The 24,491-nt window shown below is 56.5% G+C and overlaps 2 protein-coding genes across 3 annotated transcripts in view; both read right to left on the bottom strand.

Annotated features, from left to right (window-relative positions):
- Positions 1 to 1,323: 1,323 nt before the first annotated feature.
- TESMIN (testis expressed metallothionein like protein) lies at positions 1,324 to 18,028 on the bottom strand. The gene is made up of 8 exons (XM_090291761.1): positions 17,555 to 18,028; positions 15,521 to 15,673; positions 14,417 to 14,537; positions 12,885 to 12,961; positions 9,524 to 9,615; positions 6,327 to 6,429; positions 2,909 to 3,054; positions 1,324 to 1,513 (listed from the first exon to the last, which is right to left on the bottom strand). The coding sequence occupies exons 1-8, from the start codon at positions 18,026 to 18,028 to the stop codon at positions 1,324 to 1,326; spliced, it is 1,356 nt and encodes a 451-aa protein (XP_090147887.1).
- Positions 18,029 to 20,672: 2,644 nt separating this feature from the next.
- The window catches only part of CPT1A (carnitine palmitoyltransferase 1A), a 49,901-nt gene continuing 46,082 nt past the window's right edge, over positions 20,673 to 24,491 (bottom strand). For both annotated transcript variants that reach the window (XM_090257420.1, XM_090257409.1), the window contains exons 18-19: positions 23,923 to 24,015; positions 20,673 to 22,784 (exon numbers count right to left, since the gene is read on the bottom strand). In XM_090257420.1, coding sequence (XP_090113546.1) covers positions 22,698 to 22,784; positions 23,923 to 24,015 — 180 coding nt within the window. In that variant the 3' untranslated portion in view covers positions 20,673 to 22,697. The remainder of the gene's footprint in view (positions 22,785 to 23,922; positions 24,016 to 24,491) is intronic.

Below are 24,491 nucleotides of genomic sequence, written 5' to 3'. Positions count from 1 at the left end.
CCCTCTCTCTAAAATCCATAAGCATGTCCTCGGGTGACGATAAAAATAATAATAAAATAAAACAAAATATGCCAACTAGAAATTTTAATTACCCGTGTGGCCGGCGGATATTGCCATTAGTAGTGCTGCGGGGAAGCCCCACGAAGGAGTCACAACGTCCCTACTGCTGGGTCCCCTCCCAGCCCCGGGGGTGAGGCGGGGCTGAGGGCCGATGGCAGCAGCCTGTCCTGCTCGTCACCGCAGCTGTGGGGCTGGCAGCCCTCAAGGCCATGGGCGCCGCTCCTGGGACCCTGGCTTTTGCCTCGGAATCCGGCTCAGGACAGGGGACGGCGTTGCAGCAGAGAAGAGTTAAGTCTCAGGACTAAGCCGTTCCCGGTACCGCTCGTGCGGCCCCTGCTCCCCGCGGGCCCGGCCGCGGGCCCCCCAGCCCTGCTGTGCGCGAGGAGCTTCCGAACAGCCGCTGAGAGGCAGGTGCTGCGCACAGAGGCGCAAGGAGACGCGTTTTCTGTCACCAAGGTGATCACAACAATGGGACGTTTGGAATTTTTATTCCTCTTTGCTTTACAATGGAACCCAAAGAGTCAACATACCAGCTGATCTTACCTGCCGGTTTCTGCAAACGAGCGAGTTTAACCATCCTTACCCACCACGGCACTACTGTAACAATTAGGGAGAATTTAACGGGAGAACAGAGCCTTTCCACTCTTCAAATACAAACACGTAAGAAACTAGATCGTTTTCGGTCCCACACTCAAAACACTACAGAGGAGCGTGCGGCCTCCGCAGCCCGCGGCCTGCGTGTCCCGGGTCTCAGGCAGGGCGGAGCACTCCTGTCACGCTGGGGACATGTCTGCACTCAGGTCCTTCAGGGCACTCAGTGGTTCCCTAGGGGCTGTAAGTTGTGTCTGGCAGCCCATCGGGGGACTTTATTTCTAGTTAATTTCGGGGGGAAATCATTATGGCTTTCTATGCAGAGATGCCTCTGGAGAAAAATTCCCGAAGGGGGATGGAGTCAGCAGGGTTGGACTTTCCTCTCTCTCCAGGCCCCGGGTCTGCCCGCCAGGCCCTGAGGTCGGTGCAGACAGGTCTCCCAGGGTCACAGGACCCCAAGCTCCCTCCCCTGGTCCCACAACATGGCTATGTCCTCATGAAGGGGCTCTGGGGGGCCGACCCCTCAGAGACCGAGTCCCCCCGAGTGCCCGATGCGGAGGGAGAGCCTGACCCAGCGGACCTGGCTGCTCACACACACCTGCCTCGCGTCCCGAAAACTGCCCTCTCCTCCGTGTGTCCCCTCCGGGTGTCCACGTCCCGCTGGGCTCTGCTCTACTCCACGGTCAGCCCTTTGGATGTGAACCTGGTGTAGAGGATCTGCGACAGGCACCTCCCGAACTCTTCCAGGACCAGCTGCTGGGCCCGGCCCGGCGGCTGCTGCTCCCTCTCGGCGTCCTCGCCCTGGGCCAGCAGGCACGCGCACGTGGCCTCCACCACCTCCCAGGTGATGCGCGAGGGCCGCCTGCCGGAGACGCACCCGTTAGCCACGGTCAGAGGCTCCGCTGCTTTTAAATACCACCTGTGTGCACAGGGACAGACTTGTGGCATTTTAAAGACTGTCACCGGTAAAAGTCAAATGTCATCTTCCTGATATTGGCAGCTAGTCACTGGAATAATATCAAGGGTGACTTTTAGAAGAAAAATATAGAGGAAGGTAAATCAGCCAGCCTCCTGACCTTCCTCCTGAGGCAGATTCTACATTTCCCCAAAATTAGATCCACCTGCAAACCCAGAGGCCCAGGCTCCGGCCACGGCCACGGCCACCGGCTGGGCGGGAGGGGCGCCTGCAGAGGAACCTGGGCCAAGCTCTGCGCAGGGTCTGCATGGCCGCGCTGGGGACACACTGGCCTCTGAATGCCCCCAAGGGCCACAGGGCAGCTGTACTTGATCCTACGGGCCAGCCACCGTCCTCACTGAGCGCAGCGGACAGCTAAGGTCCGGTGGCGCTCGCTCTGAAAAGCTTTAGGGAAACTTGATCGAGGACTAAACAGTGTTGGGCGGTGAAAGTGGAGGAAATTGCTGGGTTGGTTAAAACACGCAGGAGCATTCGCTGAGGGCGAGAGAGCAGAGCTGCCCCGGCCAAGAGGAGCTGCCACATTCTGAGGCCAGAGTCCAATGCCTGGAGCCTTCAGCTGCCCCATCGGACACACACGGTCCCCATGGAGGAGGTGACACTCTCACATGCCATTTCACAGAAGATTCAGCCATGTTTTGGTGAACTTTTTCTGCTAAAGACCTCTGCAGGTCACAATGACACGTACTGCTAATGCCTCTCTGACCAAATAAATGTGGACTTGGAGCTTCAATGCTATTAATCAATGGCATTTGAACGCAAAGCCATTTGTTTAAAATGGATGAATCGAGTCCAATATACAGTAAAATCATTACTCAACTTTTGAGACCTACTAGGATCACCCTGTGGCCTCAAAATAATTAAAGGGGGAAAGACCCAGCGGCCGGGGACCCAGCTCACAGCCTGGGTCCCAGCGCCTGTGCTGCTGCTGCAGGCCGCGACGAGCCTGGGACGTTTGCCCCCGGGGGTCGGTGGCCGGTTGGCGACCCCTGTGGGGCCCTTGCTGAGGGGACAGACAGGACAAAGCGGCGGGGCCTCTTGGGGGGGGGGGCGCGTGGTCAGGGTTGGTCTGGAAGGGGTGACGGCACCCGCTTTGCCCTCCCTGGTACTGCCCTACACACACACTGACATACACGCACACACACACGCACACACACGCACACACACACACGCACACACGCACACAAACGCGCGCGCACGGACGCTCCTTCCCACATATAAGAGGACCCTCCTCTCAAACCGGCCCGCATCTCCCCATCGGCATGACGGGTGCAGACCACCCACCTCTCGGTTCTGAGTTTCGGAAGTCTGCCGTCAGTGCCTCCGGGTGCCATGTGGCTAGGCTTGGCCGTTAGGGTTTTCCCTTTGGGGCTCTCTTTGTAATTTTTGCAGCCAGTGCACTTGCAAATAGAAGAGCACATAAGTTTGGCCTGGGAACAGAAATGGAATTAGGTTGCACTACAACAACAAACACCTAAAATAACTGTTTATATTTGTATGCATACATAATCTGCAATTTTCATACAGAAGAAAAGCTATGATATGAGCAGAGCCCAGTGCGCGTCCCTGCGTGTCCCCGTTGTGGGGAGGGGGAGGGGCTTCGGAAGGCTGTGGCGGGATGTGTGGCGAGGCCCCAGGGGTGCCCTCATGCTCTCTGCCTCCCTCCGCTGGGTACCCCAGGGAAGCGCCCCCCTGACCGGGGTTTGAGTGCTCGAGGCAGCTGGCTAGGCGGTCCCAGCGGGCTTCCCCTCTCCGCCCGCCCCAGGCAGCAGGGGCTGTGCTGGCCGCAGAATCTGACCCACGGAGGGTGGTTCCCGGTGCCCAGCAAGCCTGGGTCTGTGCTGGTCCTGGGGGCGGTCGGCAAGCCGGCCCCGGGACCACCGGGTTTCCAGCCCAGCCACGCACAGGCCGGGCTGTGGGCCAGGCCCCTGGTTGGCGGGGTGTGAGAGGCAACCGATCGCTGTTTCTCTTGCACATCGACGTTTCTCTCCCGCCCTTTCTTCCTCCCTTCCCACCTCTAAAAATAAATAAATCTTAAAACACAAAAAGGAAACGAGGACAGGTTACTGAGCGCCCTGCAAGGACCTGGAAGAGAGAAACTGAACCCTCTGCCTCCGTTGCGGTTGCCGTACTGCTGCTCAGCCACGAGCCTGCAGGCCACGCCGGGGCCGCACGGGCGCCCGCAGGGGGGGCAGCGCTCCCGCTCGCGCTCCAGCGGCTCCGAAGGCAGCCGACCTCCTGCAGGGGCGCCCCGGCCATGGGGGGCTCCGCACTCCCGTCTTTCCTGCCCCGATTTCTGGTTGGAAAGCTTCCAGGTTTCTATCAAGACAAGCCTGGGACAGAAAATGCCCAACTGGTCCAGGCACCTCGTTTCAGTGCCTGTCCTGTCACCTGGCCGGGGCCTGGGCGGAGCCGCAGCAGGGGCCTCCTGCGGTCGCTGAGAAGGCACGGCTCTGCCTGTCTCGCTTTAGCCCGTGACCTGCGGGAGGCCACTCAGGGCCCGTTTCTCCAGGCGCTGCTTCTCCCTGATTTCCAGGGTGTACATATTTATTGCAGAGGATGCACCGTCGGGCAAGAGGCCGAGGAAAGCACTGTGTCCGCGTGGACACGCTTCTTGCTGGCATTTCTGGGGCTCTTCCTGAGGACGGGGGAGCCCGGTGCTCTGCTAACGGCGCCCATGTGCTGAACAGGCGCCGTGTTCCAGCAGCTTCTCCGGGGTTGGTGTGCATGTCACCTACACAGCGAGCGCGTGGTGTACGCACGACTGCTGCTGCCCTACCGGTGGGGAAACTGAGCACCAGATGGCAAGAGACAGTATCTGATTCCAAGGCCCTTGAGTCCAGGTCTCACTGCTGGGCCATGTCTTCCTCATGCACCATGACTGCCTTTTATCCAGCTCATTTAAGTTTTGGGCCTGGCTGGTGTGGCTCAGGGGATTGAGCACTGGCCTGCAAACCAAAGGTCGCCGGTTCGATGCCCAGCCAGGGCGCAGACCTGGGCTGCAGGCCAGGTCCCCAGATGAGGGCGTGCAAGAGGCAGTCAGCTGATGTTTCTCCCCCTCTATTCCCCTCTAAAAATAAATTGAAAAGATCTTTAAAATTTTTTAAATCTATTTATCTACCTTCTATGTGGACACACAGTTCTGTACATGCTTGTAACAGCACAGCGATCCAATGCCCTCTATAAAGATCCAAGACACACAGCAGTCACTGCGGCGACCCTGCCCACAGGTGGGCGGCCGGGGCCTGAGCCACGGATGGGCCACGGCTGCAGGAGGCCAGGGACAGCCCTGGCCTGGAGCGAGGCTGCCACAGGACGAGGGTCAGTGGACAGGCACGTCTGTGGATGTAGCACAGTGAATTTGAGCAGGTGGGTAAGCCCCGCCAGGTCAAGTCAGAGGATACTGCAGCCCCCAGAGGCTCCCTCGTGGCTCCTCCCAACCGACACGCCCGCAGCGGGAGCCACAGTCCGACCCTGACTGCTGTCGTCAGCCCTGGGCTGGACTTCACGTCTGCGAACCACAGGGTGCGCTCCCAGGCCCATCTGGGCCCTGTCAGCGCGGCGCCAGGGCGGCTCCCCGCGCGGCCGCACGCAGCTCTGGGTCTTCCTTTCTTGCTGACGTCCAGGATCCCATTGTCGCTACCCCTCACTGCACTGACCCATTCGACCGCGGACAGGCACTTGGCTGTGGGGCTGACGAATACGTTGTTGCGGGCATTCTTGTAAGCCTCTGGTGGACATGCAGGCCCTTTCTATTGGCCACCCTTTCAGGAGTAAAACTGCTGGGTCATAATACGCGCAAAGGTTTAGCTCTGGCAGCTACTGCCAAACACTTTTCCAACGCGACTGTACCGGCTGACAGTCCTGCCAGCAGCACACGGGGACGCCGCACTTTGTCAACAAAGCTCCTCCCTCTGAACTGTGGCGGTGCCCCTGCCCCTGTGGGAGTGACGCTGTACTGGCGTCAGGAGCGCCATTGCTTACTTCCGTCCTGCAGGCCTGGCTGCGCTGATGCTGTGTGAGATTTTCAACTGGTTTGTCTGTCATTCAAGTGGGGAATTAATTATTTTAGAAAAAATAAGCAGACCAATCAGGGCACAGTAGGACAGTCTCAAGTCCACAGGCGATGGCCCTCAACTGCCCTCTGTGAACCTGGGGGCGTCAGGACATGTGTGGAGCCGCCGGCAGCCGCTGCCGGACACCCTCCCGGCTCTGGGCACACAGAGAGGAGAGGGGTGGACGCTGTGAGCCCCCCACCAGCCTTCAGCAGCAACCTGCGGGGCTGGCGACCTGGGAAGGAAGCCTGCGTCCTCCCTCACTGAGCGCCCAGGGATACAGATCAGACCACAAAGTGGCCAAGGGCTCCCCCATTTTCTCTGTACAATTGACCAGCCACACCTCTGCACACTGCACGCCTCCGGCACGGGCCTCTCTGCAGCACATCTGACCCAAATCTCTCAAATCAAGACAGAGCAGACCTGTGCACGGCCTGAAACCAGGACCTCCCCAGCCTCGGCAGCCATGCCCCACCGGTGGAGGGGGACGCGCTCACCCGGTCCTGGGCCTGGGTCCCCACCCCCGGGAACAGTCGCATTCAGAAGGTACTCAGCACCTCGGGTTTTCCCAGATCGAAGCTGGTTCTTACAAACATCTCACGAACTTTCCAACACTTTAAAACGCACGTGTTCAGTGGGAACGTTACCTTAACGGCCGTAAGCCGCTCGATCCCGTGACGTAAGTTGCTGCAGCGATTATTACAACTGCAGCTGCTGCAGAAGTCGCCGCGGGCAAAGCAGTCACAGCACCTGAGAAACAACAGCACGGCGTGTCAAAGGCGTGACGGCAGAGTCAGACGGGAGCGCGAGAGCGGCCGCGTGGGAGCCGGCTGGCACATGCGGCCCACACGACCTCGCTGTGGAAACTGACCCCTCAGCCTGACGTTCTCCAGTGACTCACAGGAGAAGGAGAAACTAGTCCAAACCACTGGCTCCCAATGTGGGAGTCTGCAAAGCCAAGCCATTTCCTGGAAGTGTCCGTCGGTGTTGGTCGCCCTGCCCACCCCCACGGCTGCCGCCCCGGGAACGCAGGAGCAGGTTGGGGTGGAAACGTCAGGTGAGAAAGAGCCATCTTCCCATCCACTGTCCCAAGCCACCCAACACACTGCAGGCTGTGACTGGGAGTGAGGACTATCTAGCGGGACCTGCAGGTCGCGCCTGCTCCTAGGCTTCAGCTTACTGCGCCCGTCACCGTTAGAGGCTGGGGGGGGGGGGGGGGTGGACAAGTGACAGAGAAAGGAGGAAGCACATGTGACTCTGGGCTCTACGCCCCTGCTCTGCTGGCAGAACCTGTCCAGGAACTGTCCCCGGTGCCCCGGAGCTCCGGAGGCTGCAGACGTGGCTGGGGACAGAAGGACAGTGCAGACCCTCAGGGGTGGGTTTTCCTTGCAGAACCGTCTGTGCCTGGCTGTCAACTGCGTCCCACGCTGTGTCGGGGGCCCTGGCTGTCCATGGGTCCACGCCTGCCCCCCGCACCCACCTCACTCCACCGTCCCGGGAGCGAAAACCTGCGGTCGCTGGGGGAGACACCATGGCATTTCCTGGGAAAGTTAAACATGGCGTTCCCACGTGACCCGGCAGTCCCCCTTCCAGGCACACAACCAGAAGAACAGGAAGCAGGCCTCGAGCAGACCCTCGCACACCCGTGTCCATGACAGCACTGCGCACACCAGCACAGGGGGAACCACCCACGTGCCCGTCGGCGGAGGGGTGGACAGCCCCACGGGCTCCACACACAGCACGGGCCGCTGCTCAGCCTGGAAAGGAGCGAAGCGCTGACACACGTCCCCACGCGCACGGACCTGGGCTGCGGGAAGCCAGACGCCAATGGAAGACAGCGTGCGGTCCCACGTACGTGAGCAGCTAGAGTGGGCAAGCAAGGCAGAGGTCACCGGGCTGGAGAGGGGCGGTCGCGGGGAGGTGTTCAAGCCATTTGGTTGCACAGCATTGCGAATGGCATTAATGTCACCAAATTGTGCACGTGAAAAGGGTTAAAATGGTAAACATTATGACGCTTATTCTACCACAGTAGAAAAGGCAAGGTGCAGAGACGTACATATGGACGCAACCATTTAAGTAGAAAAAAAAAACCTTAAATGTTAAAACTTCAAAAACTAAAGCAGTCCAGACACGTGGACATATATCAATAGTGAGGCAGAACGCTAGCGGGCTTGCGAGCCCACTAAAGACCTGGGTTGTTGGACGTGCTGGTTTTTAAGTCCAGCCACGCCTGGCTTACAGCAGACACACAGAAAGATCAAGGACATGGAGATAAAGGAGGGCCTGACGCAGCAGCAGAGGCAGCGTGGGGCGCAACGTGAGTGTCACACAAAAAACAGTTCAAGCCAAAGAGCTCCAGGATGCAGGAGTACATGGAAAAACTCCCCAAAGCCACATAACGTCATGGCATTGTGTGCCTTCGTAAGACAGACTCAAAATATTAAAGCCAACGTGGAACTATAGGGAAAAAATAGATTTACAGTTGAGAGGTCTTAGCACACTTTTATGAAAAACAAATGAATGACACAAAATTCAATAAGTATTTAGCAGATTTAAACAACAAAATTAGTAAACGAGTCATGGGTAGATAACTGCAGGCCACAAAGAGAGAATTCGCATCTCGAAGTGAATGCAGATCCTTTACAGCTGAAGCAGACACTCGGTCAGGAGGAAGGTCTCCATCAACGGCAGACACCTGAGATCAGATGGCCGCACCCATCTGACCACGGTACAAACAAAACGTGAAGTTGACAAGATTTAGTTTAGAAGCATGCATACAGACACATGCATGTGCACACACACACGTCTGGGTACTCTGAGACATGCACATAAGCGCCTCCTGAGGGGAAGAGAACCCTACAGCGAAGACCGCAGACCGTGACAATGATGGCAGCAGGGAGTGCGGGGCAGCGCCCCCCCAGGAGGCAGGGAGGGGGCGCCACAGTCTGCCTTGGCGACACTGACGGAGTCACCCACTGACGCACCAGAGCTCCGGCCATTGGCCAGCGGAGGGGGCGGCTGCTCACCCCGGAGCCCCACGCGCCTCACGGCCACAAGGCCCCAGAACTCGGCCTTGCGCGGCCCCAAACCGCCCTCCTCACACTTCCCGGGCCCCGAGGAGCACGTGCCCAGCGTGGCGCCCGCAGCCCGCCGCCCCGGGGTCCTGTGGTCTGGCTCCCTTCGGGCGGCACAGACTGCAGCCCCGGGCCGCTGGAGGCAGGGACAGGGGGCTCCAGAAGTCACGAAGGGCCCACGAGCGGAAAGGGCCACACTGTCCACCGTTAGTGCAAGAGGTGAACTCCGCGGGGAGTCTCAACCAGCTGGCTTAGTGTAACTAGTCGCAATTAGACACCCTCTGAAAACAGCAAGACGAGGTCCCCGTCAGGAAGCGCCACCATGCCCGCCCGGAGACTGCGCGCTGGCTCCTGCCAGAGAGCACGCGCGGACCTCGCAGCGGAGGCGCACTGAAGGCCACCATCCACGGTAAGTGACTGCCAGGCCGCTACTTACGTTGATGACAGTCGAAAAAAAGAAAAGAAAAGAAAAAGAAATAGAACAGATGGTGTGAACCTATCTACGTGAACCGGAAGCAGAGGCCCCGGAACCCTGAGCCCAGACAGCAGAGCGTGTGGGGGCCTCGCCAGCAACACGAGCCCCACGTGCCCCGCAGCCCCAGCCCGGCGCCGAGGCAGCGATGTTAGCGGCACTGCTTACTGCAAAAGATCTTTTAGAGCTCATAAAGGTCGCAGGGAAAGCCAATTTCTATAACTTAGAAGAAAATCACAAATGTACCCGAGAAAGCCTCTTCAAGTCTGAGAGTGCCAGTGGTCGCTTTAGTCCTTACCCGGCCACAGGTATCTTGGGTGGTCCTGCAAGAGCGGATCCCACGGGGAAGGCAGGCCCGTTGACCGAGGACAGTGAGGCTCCCTCACTGAGCTGTAGGGGTCAAGGCAAGTGTATTCGGAGTTAGCGGATGTTTTAAAAGTCCCACCCAGTCAGCGCCTCCATGCAGAGAAAAAGGACCCCTTTCCTCCCAGAGAGTTACGTCACAATCCCTTTGCAGCCTCGTCTGGGTCTTGTCCCCGGGGTGACTGCGCTGGGTTGCCAGCAGGCCTGGCTGTGGGACCAAGGGAGGGGTGACAGACGCAGGGCCCGCCCACCGACAGGCTGGCCGTGCACACACAGCTGTCAGCTGTGCCCAGGACACTGTAGTGGAATCTTCGTCATCTTGTGAAATAAACTCAATCACACATTTCTGCTAACTAAGAACGTCCACTATTGCTATAGTCTTAGTGTAACATAAGCGATCTTGTCATCTGAAGTCTCGTTAGCAACTGTTACTTTTTCATCTCGTCAAAAAGTATTTGTAGCCAATTTTAACACATTCAAAAGCAACGGCACAATCTCTGCTTTATCCATGCCCTTTGCTTTCCTGGTTCCCGTTCGTTTTTCTTTATGTTACTCGGTAACATGGCTCACAGACGACGTTCCCGGGAAAGCAGAAAGAAAGGCCGGCAGGGTCACCGCTCGTCCGAGTCTCCTCTTATAGGAGCTTGAAGAAATCAGAGGTGTTGGATAAATGCAGGTTTTGAGATTCTGTCTATACCACAGTTAACACCCTGTCCTTGTCCCTTTGCCCTGCCTCCCCTGAAAACTTGAAATGTAAAAATAAGCTTCATTTAAGAAGTGTAGCCCCGGAAAATAGAGTTTTATCCACCCCCTCATTTTCTCTCTTTGGCTTCTTTTTAAGTTGTGTGTCACCACGGCTTGTTGGGGCCCGAGAACACAGAGGAACCACCCTGGTCCAGCTCCTTCTGCCCAAATCCTGAGTGGCCCAGGGACCTCAGCCCCGAGATCCCGCTCCTGGCCGGCAGCCAACTGCTGTCCCTGACTGTCCACAGGAGGGGGGTGTTCACAGGTCACTCCACCACATGGTTCTTCCACAGCCAGCAGACACCTGTCGGCCCGCGTCTCCCCCTGAAGTCTGAAGAGCGCTGTTCTTTTGGGGAAAGGGTTTCACAGTCCTCAGGGCTGAGGCAGTTTTTTGCATAAGCCAGGTACCATTTCTTCCCCTCTTCTGCTTATTTAGCCTCAAAGGAAGGCAGAGAAAAGGAAGTGTCTCCTAAGGACCACGTAGGCAGTAAATGGAGGGCAATGTTCTGCTAGAATCCGTGGCTTTCCCCAGCAGCGCTTGACCCCCGGGAGTGGAGAAAGGAAACGCTCGTCACCTGGGCCCCTGAGATGCCCGTTCTGCGTCAGCGAGCCCGGGGCAGGCCGAGAGCCGCGTTCCCAGCCAGCTCTCAGGTGACGCCCGGGCTGCTGGCCCACTCCGCACACTTCGAGGGGCGGGGCTCTAAAGAATACACAGAATTGGGGGTTTGGCGAGGAAGCGGGGTTCTAGGGACGCAGCCAAGGCAGTGCTGAAGTAATTGCCCCAAGAGCCCTGGCCAGGGGAGCTCAGTTGGCTGGAGTGTGGTCCTTAAACTGGAAGGCTGCAGGTTCGATTCCCGATCTGGGCGTCTGCGCGAGGCAACTGATGGATGTTTCTCTCTTACATCCATGTTTCTCTCCCTCCCATCCCCTCTCTCTAAAGTCAATAAGCATGTCCTTGGGTGAGGATAAAGAAAGTAACTTAAAAGAAGTCAGGGGAACCAAAGTGGGGACAAGAATAACCACAGCCAAGGAAAGATGGGGAGGCGGGTGGCCCTGAGGGACATTTCTCTGCAGATCTTAGAGGAGGAAGCGCAGGCCAGTGGGCGCCTTTCTGAGCCGAGATGTGAGGAGGGGAAGGTGGGGGCGGGGGCGGCTGGGGGGTGCAGCTCATGACAAATTCCTCATCGGGGGCTCACGGGGTCACGGCTGGGACTCATTCATCTCCTGAACTCAGAACAGTCTCTCCCCTCCTGACTACTGTAGCATTTGAGGAACGGTTACTCCCTAACAAATGTTTAACTCAGTGCAAACCCACAGTCTCAGAGATCTCTAGTCTCATGGCCTTAATTAAGTCCCACCTGAGCGCTGACCTCCTCCCTCCAGCTCAGAGCCCCAGACTTCTAGGCAGCAGCGTCGCTTTGGATGTCTAAGGGACGCCTCCAACTCCGTATCCAGATGGACAGTCTCCCCCACAGACTCGCACCCCCTGAGCTCTCTCTCGCTTGTTCAGGCGGAAAATCTGGGCACCCTTCCCTCCTCCGTCTCACGTCCCACCTGCGGCCCTGCCACCACCGGGCTGAGCGCCGCCTGCCGAGGCGACTGCAGTAGCTGCCTCGCGCTTTCGCCGGCCCTCCCGATCCGCGCCAGCGCTGTCAGCCCGCCGACAGGCACGGTCCTTCCGCCTCCTTCCACCTCCTACGGGCTCCTCCTCGCCGTCCCCACAGCGGGCATGACCCTGTGCTGCGCTGGTCCCCAACCTTCTGACCCTTCTCCACGTGGGATCCACACGGCTCACTCCCTCCTGGCTTTCAACACCGCCATCAAGTACCCCTCTTGGTGGAGCCCGCCAGGCCGCCGTGTTTAAACTTGTAACCCGCCTCACTCCCACTGAACCCTGCCCCCACTGCTCGTTGGCTGGCGGTGGAACCTCGGTGCTCAGGCCTGCACCGCAGGTTGAAGGGGATGATGCCAGGCTTGTTCTGATGCTCAGTTCACAGAGACAGACACACTCAGGAGATCCTGCTGCTGCGGAGCTCGCATTCCCTGGTGGATGTGCGCGCATGCGCGCATACACACGTGCGCGAACGCATACACATACACACACGCGTGCGCGCACACACGCACCCAGAAAACAGCTGCCGGGGACAGTGACTGGCTGCCTGTGCTGGGAGTTACAGAAGGCGCTGATGGGGAGGTGACATTTTACACCCAGACTCAGGGAAAAGGGAGTATTTGTCTTATAATTTTATTTGCTATATGCATACTATAGTATAATCATAAAAGCATTTAAAATCTCAAGTGAGCATTCCCATAGCACCGAGGAAGGTTCGCAGTGGGACAGGACGGAGGTCTGGAGGCCGTGGGAGCGGCCCAGACAGTTTCACGGAGGGGCGTGTCTGGGACTCACTCCGCCCCTCCCCCGGCCTGACGCAGCGGGGCAGCGTTTACTGCAGGAGAGACTGCATTTCGTGAGAAATCCCAACTTTGACACCCGACACCTCCAGAGACAATAATGCCCAATTGTATTTTTTAAAATTAAAATAACAACTCACTTGCTGTGGAATGAGGTTTAATTTTGCTGGTACTGGCAAAAGGCGTCCTACCAAAGCAGCCACTGGCCTGGGGCCATCTGTAAGGAAGACGGAGCAAAGTCAGTGATGCCAATATTGCTCTTCTGCCACCTGCGCAGGGGACAGAGCCCAAGACTGAAACTGTATCATGGATTTATCGCGTGCAAAGCCGTTTAAACTTACCTTCATTCTATTTACGTTTCTCTTCTATAAAATCCTTCCAGGACAATTTTTTTTTTTTTAACTTCTTACGCCCGCTTGAGCGTCCGGCCGGCGGTGCCCGTCCCCAGCGCGGCCTTTCAGTTTTGAAATCGCACAGCGACCCCTGTTGGACGCCGGGAGCACCGCTTCCAGTCTGTGCGCGTTCTCTTTCCAGCCCGAGGGGCCAGGACGGAAATATTTATTGGGCTACTTGGACCAAACCACTTAAGGACTAGAAGTGACAGGTGTTCCTCCGGCTTAAGGAAGGGCAGCGAGCCCCAGGTCCGGGGCTGCGCGGGGCCAAGCCCCAGCCCCGCTTCCGCATCGTAGGAGAGGCAGTGTCTTCTAGGGGCCTCGCTGTCCCTGGATAAAGGGGCCAGGATGGCACAGGAGCCACGACGTTTCTTTGCTCCCGGGACTCCAAAGGTCCCTTTAAGTGACATGTGGGTTTAATGTTAATTTGAATTTTGGGAAGGTCAGTGAATCATCTGATAAGAAAATGTCCTGGTTAACCCAAGAGTTAGAGGAGTAACACAATTATAGCTCACAAAGAAATGCCTAGTTTTCAAGAATTCATGACTTAACATCTATAAACACAATCCTTTTAATCTTTAATCACTCATCAGGCATTTCGGGATAATCAAGTACTTACGTGTTATTTAAAGACTTTATTTGTTTTTAGAGAGAGAGAGAAGAAGGGAGGGGTCCTCAACTGGGGACCTGGCCTGCAACCCAGGCCTGTGCCTGGACTGGGAATCGAACCTGCGACCCTTTGGTTCACAGGCCGGCACTCAATCCACTGAGCCCCACCAGCCAGGGCATGTGTTCTTTATTACTATTGTGCCAGTTTGGAGAAGCTTCTGAGTAAATGGATGTCAGATAATCAGCATTTGATACAGTTATTTCAGCTCAATGTGATAATATAAAAATGTTGACATTAAATGTTAGTTTACACCACACCTGAGCAGTCAGCACCCCCCACACCCCCCAATCTGGGAAAGGCTGATGCTTCAACCCAGGCAGCTCTGGGCACAGGCACTTGTTGGTGTGGATCGTGACCTGTTCGGGTCGCAATGCCCTCCGCAGCTAGCGGCAGTAGAGGACGCTATCCAAGAATTTGAGACAATCAATACAATGTGCATAAATTCACCCAGAAAGAGATTTTTCTACCCTTAGCTCACTACTAGGGAATATGAAGTTTGCAAATTGCCTGCTTAACATCCTAACTACCTGTTTCACTTTTATTCTACATATGAAGGTAAACATATTCACCCACCAGCTTATATATGACAATTTTTAAATTTCCTTTGTACCTGACGGCGCAGGGTTCTTCAGGCCGGGGTCCTGGGGAGCCCACTGCAGAGCTCTGAGCCCCCCTGTGCCGGAGCCGTCTATGCACAGCACTGGCGCGCCCCCTCGCAGCTGGCACGGCACCTGCAATGACAGGGAGTGGTCGGATGTCGTTTCTCAAAGCTAGCCCGTAATATGAACCTACATAAACCTCCGTCTGAGAACGTGGCTTCAATCCAGAATTTAGGTTTCCATGGAAAACGGCAAACTGCAGGTCTGTTTTCTACAAAAACATGCTCCCGGGAGTGAGATGTTCCGTGAGACGTGAGGGTGGGCTGATAGAGGGTCCTGCCCCTGCCTTTCTCTGCAGGTGCCTGACCTGTGACGTTGGGGGACAGAGCAGGGAATGGTGCCCCTTACTGTCCAGGGGCTACATGAGCAGAGAGTGGGCCGGGTACCCAAGCCCGGCCCCACTCCACTCCAGTTAATTCTAACGAAGACTTTGTCCCCTGGACTCCATCGCTGTAGCTGGTCACATCCTTAGACTATTCTCTCATTTCATGACAACTGTTCTTCCCTGCCACACGCACATTCCGAGCTGGCAGGGCAACATGTTTTCTTACCCGTAACGCGGAGATGAAAATAACGCCCACCCTACCGACCTGAGAGAGGATCACAGGAAACCAGCACTGAGGCGCGGCGTCCCCGATGGCCTGTCCTTGAGGAGTGAGAGGTGGCATTACTAGGCACTGCGGGGCAGGAAGGGAGGAGGGAGTGGCCTCTGCCCTGCAGCCCCACCCGCCCTCCCACCACCGTGCCAAGCAGGCAGCTCAGCCAGCCTGGGTCTGCGCTGACCGATGGCACTCGTGGTCACTATCGTTAAAAACCACAGCCATGTCCAGTCCTCACTGGACCTGCTGAGGTCAGGTGAAGTGAGAGCCTTAGTGGGGAAAGGAGTACCAGGAAGGCTCTGATGGTGTCCGTCCTGACAGACGACACAGCCAGAGATGCTGGTCCAGCAGAAGGAAGAACAGTGACTGAGGTCACCGGTCCTGCTGTTGGTTAGGAGCCCATGACGAGGGGCTCGCATCTGACGGGATGAGCCGCGTTTTTTATGGTGTGATTACCGTGGGGTTGGTGTCCTTGCGAGAGCCGCCAGAGGGGTCCTCTGCCTCCTGCGACGCCGGGAACTTGCAGGGCTCCTGGGAAGGCGGGTTCAGCAGGGCAGCCGCCTCCGGATTCTCACTCGTACCAGTGCCCAAGCCTTCCTCTACTTCCACCTAAAAAGCAGTTGCTACTTTAGGAATCACCCCGCGGACACTGCGCTTGGCGGCTGTGCGAACTAGAAACCTCTCTGTGGAAGTTACACGGTTAAAGCAAAGGGCACCCTGCCCTCCCTGCTCCCGTCCTCGGCTTGCTCTCCCTGCAGGGCAACAGTTGCTCCCGCCAGCCTCGCAGGGGTCTGAGGACTCCGAGAACCCAAACCATCTGCGCATGGGGTGCGAGATGCGACCTTGACGGGGACCTCGGCGTGAGTACCCGAGAAGACCCCTGGGTCGTCGGGCGCCCCTCATGCTGCTCCGCGGCCCCCGCCCTAACGGGGCTGGTGGCCTCATGGGGTCCCCTGGAAATGCCGCCCCTTAAACACCAGCCTTAGCGCAGGCTCATCAGGCGGTATGCAAGGTTCTGGGCGACTGTTTGTGTTTTCCTCGTGAAGCCCGAAACCCCTGCTGCTGTTTCAGTGGGGTTTATAATGTCACTTATAATGCCTTGCTAGTAATAGTTATAATTCAATAACAGAGCTTTCCCCGGACAATAATGAACGCAAAACAGCGAGGGTAGTCAGGGCCCTGCTCTCCCCGGCCGCCACGCCAGCAGTATTACCAAGGACAGGGAGAAACCCATTACTGAAAGCTGATGGAATTTTAAAAATACTAAAGTCTCTGTTAAAAAAAAAATCAGAATTAAGGGTTTTAAAATTGGCATGATTTTTAAACTTGATAGGAACACAAGGAGGCCTGATGACAGCAGGCCACTCACAGGGAACGGCCCCCCCAACCTCCGCCTGCCCAGCTGTCCATGAGCGAGGCCAGGCAAGTCCTTCGGCAAAGACGGTGTTTCTAAGGGAGCTGCGCTGGGACCCAGGGCAGGAGATGCCAGGGCGCGTCTGGCCCGTCAGCAAACGCTGTCTCACACCCACGCCGTCTGAGCAAGGCTCCAGGGAAGACCGCTGCGGGGTGAAGGTAGGGGACTCGCTGCCCTGGGCTCCCCGCAGTCACATGAGGGGTGGCGGAGGCCCCAGCCTCTCCTTCACGCCCAGGAGCTGTGACTGTGCTCAAAGGAAACCAGCTATGGCTGCGGACAAAGTCAAGACCCGGCCACCTCAACGGAGGCTTAATTTATGACACCAAGTGGTATAACGGGGCCAGCATACATTTCCTTGGGACCCTTTGCTTCTCGTAAAAGCAAATGTGGCCCTCGCTGCTGTGTCTCAATGGACTGAGCACCGGCCTGTGGACCAAAGGGTCGCCAGTTCGATTCCCTGTCAGGGCACGCGCCTGGGCTGCAGGCCAGGTCCCCAGTTGGGGGCGTGCGAGAGGCCACCACACACTGACGTTTCTCTCCCTCCCTTACCCTCTCTCTAAAAATAAATGAAAATAAAATCTTTAAAAAACAAAACAAAAAACTTGTTTCGTTTCAGCAAGAACAGAGCAGAGAATTACCAGTGGTTTCTGCACAAAGGGGGCAGTTAGCCGAGCACCGGCAGGAACTGATGTGCTCCAAGAACGAAGCGTTATAAACACAAGGGACGGGGAATAAAGTGTGAGCAGGGGAAACCTCAGCCACACCGCATTTCTTCCCGCACACCAGCCACGTGGACAAACAGGGCTCCTTTCCCAAAGCCAGGCCCAGCGGCTGGCCGGGCACCGCACGTTCCAGCCCCTTCCCTGCAGCCGCAGCCTTCTGCAGAGTTCCGCCAGGCTGGAACCCGGGCCCGGGGCAGGCCTCACCGTCAGGGAGGCCCGCTCGGCCGGCTAGGGGTGCATCTCGGACGGCAGAGGGGCGCACCCTGCTGGGAAGGAGAGACCGCAGCAGGGCTGCTCGCGGAGGGCTGGGCGGGGGTGGGGGAGTCCTCTGCCTACTTCCCACGCGGATCTTACGGGAATCACCCGGAGGCCGGGGTGCGCGGCTCCGTCCAGGGCCCAGGCGCCCAGCGGCACGGCGGCAGCGCCCCGGTGCGGGGCCAGCGGCGGGGCCAGCAGGTGGACGCTGTAGGCCTGCGGGGGCGGTGCGGCGGCCAGAGCCGCGTCCTGCAGGGCGTCGAGCTCGGGGAGACTCGGGAACTCCCCGAGGATCTCCCCCTCGTTCCCATCCTCCAGGAGCGTGGCCTTGACCGCGTTCCTGCCGTCGGGGTTCAGCGCGGGGCTGAACGCCTGCAGCAGGGGTTCTCTGGGGCCCGCGGCGCTCAGGAACAGGTCTGGAAACCCGTGGAACTCCTCTTCCTCGGCCCCCAGCACCAGCGGGGCCTCCAGGGGCACGTTTTCCGAAACAAACACGCCCTCTGCGCTGAACAGGTCGGACACCATCTCATCTTCGGGACACGGCATTCCGCCGAGCAGGGGGGCCTCGTCCATGCCCGCTGCCGGGGCCTCGGTCCCGGCGGGAGGATCAGCGCGGAGTCGCGCACCTGCAACGGCGCGGCCAGGTGAGGCGGGCGCTGCGCCCACCGCGGCCCGCGGGCTGATGGGGGCAAGGGTGTCCCGCCGCCCCCAGGGGTTGGCCTGGGGCCCAGTGTCACCCTCCCCGTCCGCAGACCCGAGGCCGGGCCCGGAGCTCCGGGGAGACCCGACGGCGGCCGGGCTCTCGGGTCGGGAGGGACGACGAGACAAGCCTTCTCAGAGGGACGCACCTACAGCCTTGGGGCGGTGGGAGCGCAGGTGTGGCCGTTGACTGTTGAGGGAGGGGGCGGAGTCAGGGCGAAAGTGGGCGTGACCAGGAGAGGGCGGGGCGGGGCGCGAGGCAGTGGGCGGGACCTGGAGCGCGGCGCGCGCGCGGGTGGGAGGGGCCCGTGGGGCGCGCAGGTCGGTGAGCGCGAGCGGGGCGGGGCCGGGGAGTGGGAGGGGGGATGCGGGCGAAAGCGTGTGCGACGCTGGGACCCGGGAGGTGCGAGGCCGGTGACAGCGGGGCGGGGCGCGCCGAGAGCAAACTGGGGTCAGGGCACGGCCGTCGCGTGGAGGCAGGCAGGGAAGGGCAGACACTGCTGCGCTCAGGTGGGGAAACTGAGGCCCCAGGCCCGTCTGTGCAGCGCTGGTGGGACACCCTAGCTTGACTTCTGACCTTAGCCTTTCCAATACACCTTTTCTGCTCCGGAGGTCTGCAGAGCCGGCCCGGGAGCGCCGTGAGCGGAAGGCGAGCCCACGGCTTGCGCCCTCATTTTCCCAGCGGGGCATACACCTCACATCCTTGGTGACGGAGCTTGGCATGTGTCACCGAAAACTGGGCCTCCCTAGTCAAATTTGAACAACCCAGCGTTGATAACTGGTGTGCGTGTGAGTGTGTGTGTGAGATGGAGTCTGGCAAGACCCAGAAGGAACAAATACAACTCACACTAATGTAGCGCACACTTTGGGTGGGGAGTGAGCCAAATCCACTCTGCACAGAAGTCAGCACTGCAAGAAGTGTAAGCTTATTTGGGGTGACGGTCTGACCTGCCAATCCCACGGAACAGAGCCGAAAGGTATTCTGGGAGCGGGGTGCTGGGGTAGGCAGGGGTTCACCAGAACTCTCAGGTGCCGTTTCACGTGCTAGTATTGTTTGGGTGAAAATTAAAATGTAAAACATCAACTTCCTAATTTCATTTTCTTTTAAATTTAAACTTTCAAACAGTCACCAAGACAGCAACACTGTCTACTACTATTGAGCTATACACTTCAGCACCAAGAAATCCCAAGAAAATTTTATGCGGTTCAGAAATCCCAAATTTAACGGACAGCCTTAAGTGTGCTAGGACTTATCTGAAAACGTGTTCTGGGATATTGAAGTGGAGTTCAAAAGAAATGTTATGAAATTATCACTGTTGGAATTTTCCCGCCACGTCATGACCGAACATACACTCCCAGCAACTAGTTCATCACAGACGTAACGGACTTGAAATGAAGTCTGCTTTTTGGAGAACTCACTTCCGGTACCTGTAATCTCCAGGGCAGGACTCCACACAGGGTTCCCGTGGCTTCAGAGGAAAACTCGGATAGCTCCTTTTTAAATTACATAAACATAAACCCTCCTAGAATATTTAAACATCAGATAAAGCTGACCTTCCCTGGAGCTCCACGCTGTCCCCCGTCACACTGCCTTTCAAAGAGGGGTCACTGGGAATGCAGTCTTTTCAGCCCTTTCCCTGGGATCTGCATACATATGTGTGAAGATGGCTTTGCCCTAATTTTATGGCTGGAATAATCACATCATTCTGAACTCAGCTGAGGTCAAGGGCAGGGCAGAGTGTACTTGGGGCTCCCCAGACTGTAGCGACCTAGCAGGCAGCTAACAGAAACCCAAGAGCCCACGTAGAAACGTGAGTGGCTTGAACAGCCTGAGCAAGCACACCGCCCCCATTCATTCATTCATTGGCACATCAGATAGCTCCACTGAGCAGCCTCCCACGCGGCAGGCGGAGCGTTCGGCAGGCACCCCGCCCCCCCATGCCAAGGCGCACCCTTGCTGCTGCTCACTGCTCTTCCGGCCCTGCTGGGTCTGACTCGGCTGAACCCGGGGCTCAATCAGCCCCCCTTCCCGGGCCTGCCACTGTTCCCTCCTCCTGCCTGACCCACCCACCACGGTCCCCTATCTGCCTTGGACATTTACAGCCAAAGGACTGCTTCTCTACCTCCTGGCCCTGGAACCTGATCTCCATCGGCAGTCAGAGCGTGGCGGGGTCCCCGCTGTGTTCCCAGCGCCTAGAACAGTGCTTAGGGCAGTCGGTGCTCGGTAAGAACTGCTGCGAAGACTGAATCCATGCATTCCTTGGACAGGTGCTTACTGAGCAGCTCCTGTGTCAGGCTCTGTTCTAGGCACAGGACAGGGGCGTGGATGAATGAATGGGTGCAGTGGAAGTCCACAGCCCTACCCAGCAGTCTTCCTTCTCAGCCAGGGCACATGCACTCTGCCCAGCCCCGCCTTTGGGGCATTTTCTTGGTTTCTTACCTTTGTCCCAAGCGCCTGAGCTTGGTCCCTGACTTATAACCTCCTTAGTAACAGAACAAAAGAGACAGAAACAATTACTGTGGTAGACCGGGATTAATGTTTTTATTAATGACAACATTCATACTGCATTTCTAAGATTTACATCCAGAAGAGCATATTGTATTTACATGCAATGGACAGTCCAGATAACAAATTCAAACCACCGCTCAGGTAAGACCGTGGCTTGCTCCAAATTAAATTAAACACATTATACTCTTACCTTTTCCTTTCAACCTGTACAGTAAAAATCCACTCTTCTGTCTTTTAAGGAATATAAAAATTGCATTGACAACTGCACTGATTTGCAAAAATATTTAAAACCTGAGAGATAAGCCCAAGTGTATTTGAGTGCTAACATGTGGACATTTGAACGCTAGGTAACACAGACTGGTCAGTGGTCAATGGCGCACATTTAGGTGGTTCTGGGAGACTGGTGGGCTTTGACTGGGGGTCACACTGCCCGCGACACAGGGGCTATGTCCCCATACCTCCCGGACTGTGTACCACAGATGAGCAGGGGTTTTTCATACAGTGGGCTTTTTTTTCTCCTGTTTTTATTTATTCTTGCTTTTAAGAGAAAAACATCTTTGGCCCAGCAGGTGGGGTTTTTACGTGACAACCCAGACATAAATAAAACCCTCACGTGCTCTGTGGCAAGAGCCTTCTCCTCCGGGAGTTCAGCCCTGTCCTGTGTCCCCCAAGTGCGGGACTCTCCCGGAGGCAAGCCCAGCAGGGACAAAGTGGTCAGAAAAATAAATACACAGTTGTTTAAAGGAATGGCCAAGCTTGTCATGACAGCCCAGAGAGTGGGTACTCACTCACTCCAGGATCCTTTCTTTTTACATTAAATACTGAAGACGATTCAGTGCATGATCGCTTTTGGTCACTCACCCTCTTTCCATAAGGCACTCCTCTCTGAAGGGTGGGCTGTGTTACACCCAGCACTCACCCCCTGTGACATTTTGCCCCGTCACCAAGATGACCAGGCGCACTGTCCCCTCCTCCTTTGGAAGCAGAGTGGGTCTTCCCTCACCGGGTGGAATTAGAAAGCTCTGCCTGGTGCATCCGTGCTGCCCTCTTCTGACCATTTGGAGGTTCCTCTTCCCTTTTCTCTAGTCTTGTTCTTTTCTCAGGGGCAGAGGTCATGGTCAACCTGCCATCAGTTTGGGCAAGCAGTACTGCTGACACACATCACACGTGACTGGGCAGGGACTGCCCCAGACGTGTGATATTTGAGCATTCTCTCCAACATTCCCCGTTTCTGATGCACGCCAGCCTTCGGCAGGCAGTGGGATAGGGCACCCACAGAGCCGCCCCCACGGGGGAACCAGGCTTTCTAGGGGGTGGGGAGCCACAGAAGATGCCTATTTAGGGCGAACCACTCAGTGATTAAGAGTAAGATGCCTGCAATTCCATTTATTTATTTACAAAGCAAACCTTCCATCTGGTCTCCCTCCCATTTAGGACCTTCCGTGTTTAAGGCACTGGGTTGGGAACCCTCGCAAGGTCAGGAAAGCTAGAGACACGCCCATTGCGTGCTTCCGACACGTACGACCGAGCTAGACGAGGACTGGTACCGCAGGGACGGGAACTGTTCCCGAAAGCACAGGGATTTCAGTTAGTGTGTTACAGGTATGTCAGCTGTTAGCTGAGGCTCTTCTCTCTGGACGAACAAATGTTTACACTACTCTGACACAATTAAATGCCCACAGGTACCTGGTACAGGGTCGCCACTGAGGAAGTGAGACTGTTCCCCACATGTGCGAAGTCACACCCCACGGTATTTTAATCCCTCAATAAACACAGGTTGATGAGAGACTTCGGGGGGCACGTCCTCAAATGTTCCCCAAGCCGGGACCTGCCTACAAGGAGTGGGGTATACGTCACGTGGTGGGGCCTGCTGTTTTGGAAAAACAAAAAAACACCAAACCCTTGACGGCAAGAACACTTCTGAGTTTTTTTAGAGCAATTTTTCATCCTGAACTACGATCAGGATTAATAGCTATTTTTCATTTGGTTTTTATCAGAAGAGCTCATTTTCCTTCCCAGTGGCTGTCTCGGGAATTACTTTTTGGAGTTGGAGCTGAACCCAAACAGAGTGATGATGTCAGTCATAGCTTGTCTCAGGTGCTTCCCGAAGCGATGAGAATCCTTTCATTGGAAAACAAAGAAACAAAGTTACAATGTGGTGATTCCCACGGGTCAAGCCTCTTCCCCGGAATACGACTCAAACAGAGAACTAGCGTTTCTTTTTCTGCCAAGTCTCTGAGTCTCACTTCATGCCTTACTCATTACATTATCTGTTCTGGAGAAACGCTGAGGGCTAACAAGGGTGACAGGCTGTGTGTGCCGTGCGTTTTTGATCGGAAGCGTTCCCTGACGTCAAGGCTTTCAATCCCGCATAAACACGATGAGTAAATGAATTCCCATTTCTGCCAGTGAACTTGGCCTTGCTTGTCAGGCAATACACAATGTGGAAAGGAGAGAGTGTACATAAGGATTAACACTGCCATGCTAGGGGGGAGGGCACACGTTCCGTCCACAGAACACCGCAGACCCCATCTGGTCATACATGTCTTTCCTAGCGTGTGCACACTAATCCTCGCCCACACTCCAATGCTCCAGGGTCGGGAAGTTACACAAGCTCCCCGACACTAAGATTTAAAACACTGCTACAAGCAACCTAGACACTGAACCCCAGAAGATAATTTCTTTAAGAACAAGGTTAACAGAATTTCAAAATTCATTAATTTATAAAAGTGTAAACCAAGTAAAAGTACATAAGTGAATTGAAATTTTCTGTCAAATGAAGGATATGCTCCCCTTAAAAAAGAAAACAAGCCCTGGCTGCTGTGGCTCAGTGGATTGTTGGCCTGCGAACCCAAGGGTCGCTGGTTCGATTCCCAGACAGAGCACATGCCTGGGTTGCTCGCCCGATCCCCAGTTGGGGCGCGTGAGGGGCAACCACACATGGATGTCTCTCTCCCTCTCCTTCTCCCTCCCTCTCTCCGGAAGGAAGGAAGGAAGGAGAGGAAGCAACAGCCTTGGCCGGGTAGCTCCGGTGGTTAGAGCGTCGTCCCGATGCACCACGGTTGCGGGGTTGACCCCCGGTCAGGGCCCCTACAAGAAGCAACCCGTGAACGCATCGATATGTGGGGCAACAAACTGATGTTTCGCTCTCGCGCGCTCTCTCCCTGCCTCCATCCCTAAAATCAATCAATCAAAAAAAATGTTTAAAGGAAATGATAAAACCCCCCGGTGCTCCGGGAGGGGCTTCGCTTGCTCTCACCGTCTCAGGGCAGGAGAACTTGGAGGATATGTGGAAGCTGATGAGGTTTTCTCCCACCAGGATGTACGAGACCCCGTAACCGTCGTCCGCCACCTGCAGAGCAAAGTGGGTGCTTAAGCTTTGGCAACGAGGCACGCGCCAGCGGCTTGCCACCGATGCCCGCCGTGCGAGGCCACCGCCCACACCTGCCGCCGCGGCCCTCGGCTCTCTGAGCCGCGCCAGGGCCAGGGCGGTCGGTGGGAAGCAGCGCCTCCCAGTGGAGGCAGCAAGGCCACCAAGAGGAATGTGGCCGATCCCTTTCCTAAGGAAGATGCGGTGACGATGGGAAGGCGCCAGCTCCGCAGCATCTCAGGGCTGTGTCTTCAACCCTCTGAGTGCCAACGTCGCTGTGAGCGACACAGACAAATTTTCCCAAAAGTGCCAGCGCTGCTCCCAGCGACTCTTTTTCCGATGGCTATAAACGTAAATAACAATGGGATAATTCGTATTTTATGTTTTGTTCTCTTTTTTTGTACCTCAGGTTACATACTGATATCATTTTTTCTCATGTTGATCCAAATTTCGAATTA

The sequence above is a fragment of the Furipterus horrens genome, unplaced genomic scaffold (assembly GCF_987537825.1).
Source record: "Furipterus horrens unplaced genomic scaffold, mFurHor1.1.pri manual_scaffold_2, whole genome shotgun sequence".
In the NCBI taxonomy this organism is placed as follows: Eukaryota; Metazoa; Chordata; class Mammalia; order Chiroptera; family Furipteridae; genus Furipterus; species Furipterus horrens.
The sequence above is the reverse complement of the archived record's forward strand: the minus strand, read 5'-3'. Positions and strand labels throughout refer to the sequence as shown.